We start from the raw sequence: 12,161 nt of genomic DNA, 5'->3' as shown, positions 1-12,161 counted from the left end.
GGAGAAATAAGGTACGCGTATCGCTCCTTTATATACCCAAAAGTGGGCTTGGACTCGTTTCTGAACCGCGACCCACAAAAGAAAAGTAGGATTTTTGGAAGTTAAACACCAAGGTTATGCACCACGCACATGTACAGAGATGTGAAGAAAGATGGTGCGGTAGAAAGCAAACTATTAACCAAAGTACAGAGAAATCAAACCGTTTATTGCCTCATCTCAAGATATATACAGATGGGGTGATCCAAACATGTTACCAAGTGGAAAGATAGGCAGAGCGGCTCTCATGCACCATTTACGATTGCAATTCGTGAATAGTACTAGTGATATGAAAATCTGGGTTATCAGAGCTTCCTAACTTCCTTTTCATAATACTGGAAGGAAGATTTTTCCGATAGCCTGAACCTGTATCAAAAACACAAGAACCGGTTTTATTGGACCTACTCATGTTCTCAACAAGTTTAGTTCGTACATCATGATTCCATGATTTGACATGTACAAATTTTTTATCAGAGCGATTCTTATTCTTAATCGCATTAAGTTTTTCTAAGAACCTAAAAATGTTTTCAAATGCTCTAAATAGATCTTTGTCAATTAATCTATCACGATGGTACTCATCAAACAAATTAAGAGTTAATCTGGTGAGATTTCATAACCTTGAGCGTAAGGAACGTTTTATTGACTTCCATTTCTTAGAAGAACATTTAATTTTTTTCCTTTAGATTGATTTTTACCACCTAAGTTTTCCAAATTCTTAGATGGAATTAGATTTTCATGAGAACTAAAAAGTCTAGTCCGTAAAAATCTCTGAACAGTCTTCAAGGAATTCTGGTGTGCGTTACAGATGCCAAGAGCAAGTTTCCCAAAGAAATTTCCCATGAGGATAAAGCTTTTAGGACCAGTCAAACACAAACTTATTAGGTTTATAATGTTTTCCTGCTCTGATACCAATTGAAAAAGTTGGGGGGTTTAACAACCACACCCAACAATTCGTTTGACAGTCTGAGAGGACTTACTCTAATACACTTTCTAGAGAATCAACTAGACAGTCTGACTCAATCTAGAGTAAAGTATATAAAAGATTTTAATATCTTTGTTTCATAATGTAATCAGAAAATCAAACAGATATAAATACGCGAGCCTGATTATATATTATGTGAAACAACTTGAACGGTACCAAAGACCAATGTTCAAGTGTCAATCGATGTAAATCAACAACCAAAGGTTGGATATTCTAATTGATTGATCTAAAAGAACAACCTGTGATATTTCAATTATATAAAAAAATATAATGCGGAAAAGAAATAACACAGACACCAGAATTTTGTTAAAGAGGAAACCGCAAATGCAGAAAAACCCCGGGACCTAGTCCAATTTGAACACCACACTGTATTAAGCCGCTATAGACACTATCCTAATACCAATGAAATTCGGACTGGACTGTAGTTGAACCCTAATCAATCTCACACTGATTCAAGGTACAGTTGCGCTCCTTACGTCTCTGATCCCAGTAGGATACTACACACTTGATTCCCTTAGTTGATCTCACCCACAACCAAGAGTTACTACGACCCAAAGTCGAAGACTTGATAAAAAAATCTGTCTCACACAGAAAAGTCTATAGGATTGAATAAATCTGTCTCCCACAGAAATACCCAAGAGTTTTTGTTACGTCTTTTGATAAATCAAGGTGAACATGAACCAATTGATAAACCAGACTTATATTCCCGAAGAACAGCTCAGTATTATCAATCACCTCACAATAATCTAAATCGTATGATTGTGAAACTAGATATTGTGGAATCACAAATGATGAGACGAAGATGTTTGTGGTCACGTTTTATCTTTCCTATCAGAGAAATTAATCTCGAGAAAATCTTAGAGAAGATAATACTCAAACGATAGAATTGGCCAAGATCAGAACACGCAACTACAAGAGAAATAATTGGGTCAGGCTTCACAATCCCAATGAAGTATTTCAAGTCGTTAAACAACAAGGTTTAGGAAAACTTAAGTTTAAAGGAGAATTGACTCTAGCTTATGCAACTAGTAACACAAAGAAGGTGTGGGGATTAGGTTTCCCAGTTGTTAGAGTTCTCCTTTATATAGTTTTAAAATCAGAATTTGCAATCTAAGTTACCTTGGTAACAAAGTATTCAATATTTACCGTTAGATGAAAAACTTGATTCAACCAAGATAGTATCTTTCAACCGTTAGATCGAACTTAGTTTGTTACACACAAATGAATTGTACCCTCATTTAGGTTTATGTAACCATACCCAAACGTGTACACCTATGTTGGCTCAACAATGGTTAACCGAAGTTAGCCATATGATTAACCCTCATATCAACCCTATTCATCTTATTCCTAACTAGTTCAAATGACTCAAATGAAACTAGCTAATGAGTCGTTCAATTGTTGTATTCTCATAGACGTATACAAGAACACAATCGAAACAAAATCGATTTGATTCACTCGAATCAATTCATTAACATTATAGCCACGGTTTGCAAAGATTGCATTCCTTATTATATAAATGTTTAAGTTCATGTACACAACCGATTTTAGAAAATAACCCACTCAAGTACGCAAACAGGTACACATACTTGATTAGCCGGATTTGAGTTTGGTTACGCCATTACACGTACGGGTGCGCATACTTCAACACATTCCAAACTCCAGCAGATTTTCACGGAAGTGAAATCTCCGCCGGTATGCGTACGAGTACGCATACTTTCCCAAACATCCGTAACCACAAGTATGCGTACAGGTACGCGTACTTTAGGTTCCCAGTTTTGGACTTGTACACTAATGTGATTAACACACTATGTTTATATCCAAACACGGTTACATGATTCTAAACTTTTATTTCAATCCTTGAAACCTTCTTAGAGGACGTTATATAGTTGTTGTTCACAAACTATTTTTCGTCAAAGCGATTTTCAAGTTATTGAAATTATCATAATAAAACATTCCAAGACAACACCAAATGACGGTATCACACAAACCATGTAAGATGTAACTCGGAAATATTCATATGATCTTATTCGGACTTTCGTCATGAATGTAAGATGAATTCGGCCTAAGCGAAAGCTTGCCAACACATATTCCGACAAATATATAAGTGAGATAAACTCAGCTCGAAATATCAAATGTGTATAATAGAAAACTATATTGTAACACGACTTATGTCTCAATATAGGAGATAGAGTAGAAATAGAATTTCCAAGTGATAGATAATTTCAGTCTCCACATACCTTTTGTCGATGAAGTTCCACAAGCTCCCTTAGTAGTTCTTCGTCTTCAAGAGATGAACGCCGTGAAGTCTAAAGCTCAACTACACAATCTATGTCCTAGTCTGAGACATCTAAATAAGCTAGAAATCAAGACTCATAGTTTTGATCTCTAGCATTGACAAACATGCTTGAGATAGCAACGCATGCAAGATCGACCGATAAATGCTCTAAAACTTTATTTTTCTCCTTAGGCACATAAGAAATGTTACCAGGAGGTTCCAACAACCAAAAACCACTAAGTTTATCTATTCTAGCATATTTAGACAACATATCTGCAACTTTCTTTTTCTCTTTAGGCACATAAGAGCACCTTATCTATAAAACTAAATTATGTATTCTACAATATACGCTGAATGAAGCTTTGTTAACAGCATCCACAACTTTCTTAAGCTTCCCATAATGCCTTACATTTAGCTTGATCTGTCCCAATTGCTGCAGCTAGGTAGAAGCATTTGATCCCCTGTGAACACCTGCAAAATAACGAATAGTTATACCAATACCCCCAATTTTATTTGTATATAGGAAATAGCCATCATAGTTAATCTTAAAAGACCCTCTCGGCGGAGGACTCCATTGCAGATCAACACGAGATTGAGCTGGAATTAAGTTACGAGCAATCTGTGGCTTATTTTCGAAATACAAAATCTCATTCCAGCATCTATGAATAATTGTGTCTGTGGTAACATTACTGCCGTTGATTATTTTATCACAACATTCATTCCAAAAAGATCATGCTACAATAATCACTCTGCAGACTTCAGCTTCTTGAATCTGTTTAGTAAGAATTTTTTCCAATAAGGCACAAAGCTCATTTTGTAAGTACTTGACCAATTATGTATGCCTAAAATAACAAACCAAGCTCTTTTGGCTGTGTCACACTCCAGAAAGCAGTGAGAAGACGTTTCGGTACATTGATCACAGAAAATGCGGTGTATGCCTTCAACATTGAGGAAATGTATAAGCTTATCCTTGGAAGGAAGTGTGTCTTTAACACATTTCGAAGCAAACTGAGTCTTTTGAATAAAGATTTCATACGTTTCACGACTGAGTTATTTCTATTTACCTCCTCAAACATTATCCGATAAGCTAACTTGGCTATGAAGACACTATTTTTCTCTAAGGACCAAATCAATCTATATATCTTCATGCTGACGATGAACTGATATATTGAGAATATAGTCTGTTTTAGTTCTATCAAAAAGATGAAAGATGAGATTGTAATCCCAACTTCCAGCAGTCTGAGAAAAAAGTTGGTGAACATATAGATAACTTAGATGATCAGCTACTTTATCTTTAGGTATTGCAGGAACTTCCAATTGTTCAATCCATCTGTCCTTCCAAATCATAATTTTTTTGACCATTTCCAAGACTCCAACAACTGTATTTCTTGATGAATTCAAGCTCACTGCTGATGCTTCTCCATGACCAGGTAGAATTATTGCTTTTTTGGATTTCAAATATTTCTCCAATTGAGAAACACTTTTCTTTCAAAGATTTTGCACAGATGGAAGAATTGTCTGGACAAAGTCTCCAAGCAGATTTAGCTAAAAGAGCTATGTTAAATAACTCCAAATATCTGAAACCTAAGCCTCTTTCTTCTTTGGGTTTATTAACACCTTTCGAAGATATGAAATGTTTACCTCTGTTTGACTTCTTGTTTCTCAAAAAGTTCTGTTGGGTTGAGTTCATTTATTTGATTGTAGCATAAGGTAACTTGAAAGTGCTCATGTGATGTAAAGGTATTGCATTAGTGACATGCCTTATCATAAATGATCTTCCTGCCTATGACATATTAGTGATTCTCCATCTAGTGATTGCAAGAAAAAACTAAGAAGTATGCCGATTTCTATGGTGCAAGTAAGAAGTTTAAGTCCATGTTTCTCATAAGTATGCGAAGATTATACATTAGGAATGCATATATTCATAGTGTTATCAGTACATAGTATATTACGTGTTGTAATTGGAATTTTGCGTAGATTCATGAACTCAAAGATTATGTTGGCCTTTGTATCCAGTTTGATATAATTGAAGGTGTCTCATTGTAGCCAGTTTGATGCAATATTAAATTTATCTCTCTCGAATGCATAAACCTTGGTGGCAATGCAAAGTCTGGTTGTGAACCATCATTTTTGTGGAAATGTGATGCCATGAAAGAAGAATTAGATGCTGATTCTTATCGAGCATAAATCTTATGGAAAGCTGAAGATATAAGCGCAAGATCTTGCGTTTGAAAAATTGGAGTTTCGTAAGAACATTGATAGTTAGAAGACTGCATATGGCAAAGTGAATTTCTATATTGGGGACAGTAGGTGATGTCTCGCTTCCTTGTTTGTTGCTTAGAAGAATATATGAAGTCAGTATTTCAAGACTTGTTAAGTCTTACAAGTTGCAATCAGTTGGTGCAAATATTTGCTAAAGTTTGAGTGTACTTTCAGTTTGGGTCGAGTGGACCTTGGTGTTGGGAATTGTATCTGTATGTAAGGTAGTAGTGAATGAGGGTATTTGAGGCGAGAGTTCTTGTCTCTTTTGTTCAAATTAAAGATAGTTCACGTGGAAGATGCTACATAGCATGTTATGCCAAAATATGGAATAGAGGACGATGAAAGTGAAAGAAGTAAATAGTGGAGTTGGTTGTCTTATAACTTGTATCTTCTTGCTAGGATGGTGTATAGAGTGTTTACTAAACCAAACTCAGAAGTTTTGAAGCTTCTAAAGGCTAAATACTTCTCTGATTGTGAGTTCTAGAAATGTGAATGTAAGAAGTCCAGCTCTGTTTTGTTGGAAAAGCATTCTCAAAGGGAGAGACGCGGTCAAATCTTGTATTATATGGGATATAGGTGATGGTGGTGGTGTTGATTTATAGATTGATCCATGGTTATCTAATTTTCCACTGTCTGCCATTGTTAATGTTTCTAGTCAGCAGCTTCCTAATATGCTTGTTAAAGATATTATAGATTCAGAAAACTAAATCCTGGAATTTGAGTGTTATAGAAGGTCTTATATCTTCTTGTGTGGCAGAGGAAATTAAAGCTAAGACTATTAGTATTATGATGTGATTTGTAGATAGTGGTAAAAGTGGTTCGATTCTCAGACTTGTGAAGGATATTAATTAGACTTAAATTCTAATATTAAAATAGAAAACTCATTAAAAATTATAGCAAACTCAATCAAAGATGATATCAATACTAAAAGAAACACTGAGGCTAAGATTCCACTATTTTCCAAGTTCAAAGTGATTAAACCAATACTTATATTTATGCAATTTTATTATTTAATTTGATTCTAAAATATTGCAAAAAGTAGATTTTCAAAAGTAATAATTATAAATCCCAAGTATGAAGCATCAAAAGTCTTAAAACTAAGAATACTCACTCAAATAAAAATCATATTCAATAATAGTTCAAGGAAAATAATCATACAATTATTGCAAATAAAAAGATAAAATAGAATATACCACTTTTTGTTGGAAAAATAGATCCCTCTATCGCCTCAGCAATGGGGTTTAGCTCCTCATATTAATCATGATCTTAAAATATGTGTTTGTTGCTCAAAAGATGATCAAAAGAGTGAAAAGTAATAACACAGACTGTTTGCAACAGGGTATTGGTGTTGCAAAACAGCTGTTACAATGGAACGGTTACAGAAAAACTGTTGCTTTGTCGCTGATTTTAAGACCCTATAATACGACTGCCCTGCACAACTTAATGTTCTTCAGCTGTTAAACAACGACACTGTTCTGCGACTGTTTACCGTGCGTCAATGTTCTTCGCGTTCTTCTTCTTCAGCAGCAGCAGCAGTAGAAACAGAGTTTGGTAAAGCTCTGATTTCTTCTTCTCTGGCTCTCCTTAGGTTCCCAAACTCTCGACAACTCTTCTATATGACCCAAGACATCTATTTATATCAAAAATATCGATTAAATCTCTCCCAAATCTTCCAAAATCTCTTTCCTTCTCTTCACGGCCAAGTTGCGGCAATTTCTTGTTTTAGAATTTCTACGCGTTTCTGAGCTTTCATTCTTATTCTAAACTCTTCCTTAGATAGATACAAATCTTTGGGAAGGTTTACAGCGCTTTAATCTCTCTAAAATTCCCTAAAACAGGTCACACACGTGACTTTCCATATTTTATGTTGTGAGAAAAATCCGTCGATTGAGCCCAGTCTAATCGATTTAAACACCCATATCAGATTCCTAGACCCATAAGGAGTCTATCCTATGAAAATCAGAGGTTTAATCGACCTCAAACTCCTCCAAATCACGATTGCCAAAACTGTTCTTCACTACACTATTTTCCCGCCAAAAACCTGGTTTTTGAAATGTTGAAGATGGTTGCCCCTTATCCAGAGTAGGGGTGCGATTAGCAACTGCCTGGAAATGGGATGCCCCTTAGTAATTAGGTTACCCCTTTATCCAAAGTGAGAGTCCGAATAACAAATGTCCTCCGGGTGCTTTCCGACAACTTTTCGAGCCAATTTTTTCCAAAAATGTTTATTGGCCAAAAATACCTACAAATAAATAAAACACCATAATAAGTACAAAAATGAGCCCTAACAATATATAGAATCGAGACTAATCGGACACAAAAATGTGTCTATCATATTACAAATGGTTGTGCTGATCATATTATTTGGTCACATGGTAAGAATGGGGATGTTACTGTTAGAGAAGATTATAATTATCTTAACTCCAATATGATGGGTAATGAATTACCTAATCAAGATTCGAGGTTTCTGTGGAAACTGAATTGTCTACAGAAAATCAAAAATTTCTTGTGGTTGTTATGGCATAACGGACTAAATTTGAATGAGTCTCTCTATAGTAAACATATTAACTCTAATCCAGTATGTGCTTTTTGCAACAATTAATGACTTTGAAACTACTTATCATTCATTCTTTGGTTGCAGCATGCTTAGACCTTTATGGGGGAAAATCTTTCGACGAGTTGGCTTTCAATAGGAGGCTAATAAAATTAATCCCTCAACTTTTAGAAATATGTGCAGGTTTGATGGAAAGATTGGAGAAGTAAAATAACAAGATATCTTCCCTTTCGTGCTCTGGTCTATTTGGAAGGTAGAAATGACTGGATTTTCTACAAAATTCATTTTCATCCGTACAAGACAATTGCTTGGGAATTGAGACAAGCTAGAGGGTTTATTCAAGCAGGTGGCTTAATTGGAAGGAAGAACTGTGTAGTGGAAGAAGTGGTTGTTCCTTGGACATATCCACTGCCTGGCTACTACAAACTTAATAGTGATAGTGCATCAAATCAGGAGAAGGATGCTGGAATGGAATTGGTGGAGTAACTCGAGAGGAGAATGGGGGTATTTAAAGCTCGATTTGCAAAACATATTTTCAAGAATTCCAATAATGTAGCTAAGCTTTAGGCGATTCGAGATGGTATGTTGATTGCAATGGGAATGGGAATAAAAAAGCTTGAAGTGGAGAGTGATTCTACTTCTGCTGTGATGCTGCATCGAGAAGAATGTATGGTGTCGTGGTGCATGAGAGGTCTGCTGGAAGATATTCGTACTATGAAAGATAGTTTTCTAGACATTGTGTTCAAGCAGAGATATAGAGAAGCAAACGCATTGGCTGATTAACTGGCAAAAGCGAGTGCAACGAAGGAATTGGAAGATGTGTGGATGAAGCAACCACTAAGGGAAGTATTTAGTTTCCTGCATGAGGATTGTGCTGGAAGATCTCAAAATAGATTTGTAAGATTTAGTAGTTAGACTGGTTTGGCTCAGGCCAACGTGCCAAAAAAAAAGACTTGTCTAACTATGCTCGATATATTTGCTATACAATCTTCCTCCATCAGAGGCACGCACATTCAGATAGATTTGTCAGTTATTCTTATAATGAAATATTCCATTCCAGATTCAGTGGGTTTCGTGATAAAGATGGAGGAAATCAACACTGCAAAGGATGCTATCTGGCGGTTGGTATAAGCATCATTATCTACTGTGAGGGAAACCATGGCGTTGGCAACTTGGAACGATGTCGTAAAGTCTAGTGTATTTGTCCTCTACATCAAACATGTATGAACTTTGATTTTTAGGCAATGTGTAATGAAGATAACTCTTGATATGGCCCAACTCGGCCGTTTAGCGGCAAGCATTTGTATTTTCGCCGAGAAATAACATTGTATCACCTAATTCTATTCACTTACTCTCTGAACACTCCACTAACGGGTACGATAGCTTAGAGCACCTCCAATAGAATGTGGAAGGTTTTTTTTTAATGACACTTAGCATTTTTCACCTCTATTTCAAATAAATTCATCTTCATGAATAGGTCCTCTAAAACGCGAGGGATGAAAAATTAATTTTGATGGTTAGAAAGTCTTATCTAGACCTTCCTCCATGTCATACTTTTAATTTTTAATAATTAATTAAATCATAACTAAACCTTTAAGATTTCATCTTATAACGTTTTCTAAGAGTCAAACCTCTAAATTATTTGTTTGCTTTTTTTAATCTTTGAGCATCTCCAATGGGACATCAGGTTCCTTCATATACAGATGAGTAAATTTGCTCTTTTCTATTGAAACTTTCCCTAGTTTTAGGAAGTTCAAGATAATCATCTCCAACCATATACAATTGTGAGGGATCAATATTAGGAATTCCGGTTGTTAAAATCATCTAAGAGATCTTTTGAAACCAGAGGATGTGTTAGAGGATGTAAATCCAACTGCCTGCCATGTCAGCTTCACATCTTCCCTTTAAGTTCCCGTTAGAGATATTTTATGGAAAAAATAGCTTAATCAGTTAAAAGAGGAACATCACACCCTCCTAGTGGAGATGCTCTTCATTTATGCAAAGACCCTTAAATTTATCTGAAAGTTAAATATTACAGGCCAAAGATATGGTACTTCTGCGACTAGGTACTTCATGAATGTGGCCTAGTAGTGGACCGCTTAGATAATCTCGTATATTAAACATACTGCAGCCGTTGATTATTTATAGGGTCCACTTTATTCAAAGCTTGAAAGTTGGAATCCGCGGAAAAGGAAAATACTAGTCCTAAAGAGGAATTAACTGGTTGTATGCTATGTTTATAAATAGTATAAAAATAGTTCATCTTTGATAGGACTGTAGCTGATGGTAGACGGCAGAGGAACCAAAAAAAGAAAAGAGCGTCATGGATGAATTGTTTGACGACGAAGTTATGTCCCAAATTTTAGCACGAGTCCCTGCGGAACAAGTAACATCGCTTAAGGTAATGAACAAAAGATGGAATTCATTAATCTCTAGTGATATCTTCGTTCGGCGTTTTAATAGTATCATTCGTCCTGTTTTTGGTTTATTTCATCATTCGACAGGTTCAAAAATTATTAAATTTTTCTCTTTTGATGTTAACGGCAAAGATATACTAAGCTCTCGCAATCTTTTTGTCACGGATGGTACGGGTCTTACTGTTCTCGAACCGGAAAACCCTTACAGGGGGCCAAGCGTAGATATTGTAGCTTCTTCCGGTGGGCTTCTTTTAGTACGTTCAGGGAACAAAATTTATGTATGTAACCCGTTAACCTTAAGTAGCAAACCTATTAAACTTCCATGGTTCTATTCTGACGATGATAAACCTAGGTTTGGATTAGTCATTAACAGTATTAATGATCCAATCAGCCGGAGTTTATCTAACTACAAAGTGATTTGTGTCTATGGCCATGAAAATATTCTTGGTTTCACGATTTTCTCACCTGAAACAATGAAGTGGAGACTTTCGAATTGGAAATTTAATTGCAGCGGTGAAGAGATATTTGAAAGGCTCGACTCCGTTTATCATCGAGGAGCTTTACATTGGTTGAGTAGCACACATATACTTGCTTTTCATGTAGAGGAAGAACGAAGCTGGAAAATAGAATTACCACCAAACATGGTAATAGGTTGTATTGGAAACTGCCCAAATACTTGGTTTGGAATTGCTGAAGAGGCAGTTAATATATTATCAATTTCTGACAAAGAAATAATCGTCTGGGTGCTTGAAGACTATGAAAATAGCGAGTGGCAGATTAGGAGAAGGATTAAAAAAACTTGGCGCAACTTTACTTCTGATAGGATTTCCAGTATACCAACCTTCTACGACGGCGAACGATTAGTGCTTGTATTGCTGAAAAAAGTCGCGGGAAATTATCAGTACCATGCACTAATAAAAAATATTAGATCAGGAGCCGAAAGGACCAAGCGCTTAGAAGATTGGCTAGGTGCTCCTAGGAAATATATTCCTTACGCGGGTACTCTAGCGAAGATGTAAATCCCGACCTCAATATATATATTTTTTTTCTTTTTGTTTGGGTGTTTATTTTGCAAAGCGTATGGATATGATCATGACACTGACCGGGTGTGCTAAAAAATAGATCACACTGGCAACAGTATATTACGGGTTTCAATATACCAACCTTTTACAACGGCGAACGTACATTTAGTGCTTGTGTTGCAAGATGCGAAGCGTAACTATTGTGCACTGATACAAGATACCGGAACTGGAGCCAAAAGGACCAAGCCTTTCTTAGAAGGTTGGTTGGAGGAAGTATTTTCCTTTTGCAGGTACTCTAGCGAAGGTGTACAGCATGACTTTACTATGATCGTGTTTTATTTATTTATTATTATTTCTTGTTATTATGTTTTTATTTTTTTGAAGCAACACTTTGTGCGCGGACTTGAGCAATATAAAGCTCTTGATGCCTTGTACGTTTTTACACCTTCTCAGTAATTAGGGGTTTCATAATCAAAGCTAAGAATGAATGATAGAAAAAATACCATGTCATCATTAACCACAATCCAAGGTCTTCTTTTTTCTAGATCTTCCTCCCCTTGTTTTTTTCTCAGATTTTCATTGCTCTTGTTGTTTTCTCCATTTTCGACGCCTC

General features: G+C 35.9%; 1 protein-coding gene across 1 annotated transcript; it reads left to right on the top strand.

The window, feature by feature from the left end:
* The first annotated feature begins 10,432 nt into the window (after positions 1 to 10,432).
* LOC113351313 lies at positions 10,433 to 11,545 on the top strand. The gene has a single exon (XM_026595323.1). It carries the CDS (start codon positions 10,433 to 10,435, stop codon positions 11,543 to 11,545), a length of 1,113 nt encoding a protein of 370 aa, XP_026451108.1.
* Positions 11,546 to 12,161: the final 616 nt, after the last annotated feature.

The sequence above is a fragment of the Papaver somniferum genome, chromosome 2 (assembly GCF_003573695.1).
Source record: "Papaver somniferum cultivar HN1 chromosome 2, ASM357369v1, whole genome shotgun sequence".
In the NCBI taxonomy this organism is placed as follows: Eukaryota; Viridiplantae; Streptophyta; class Magnoliopsida; order Ranunculales; family Papaveraceae; genus Papaver; species Papaver somniferum.
This window is presented reverse-complemented; position numbering and strand designations above follow the sequence as displayed.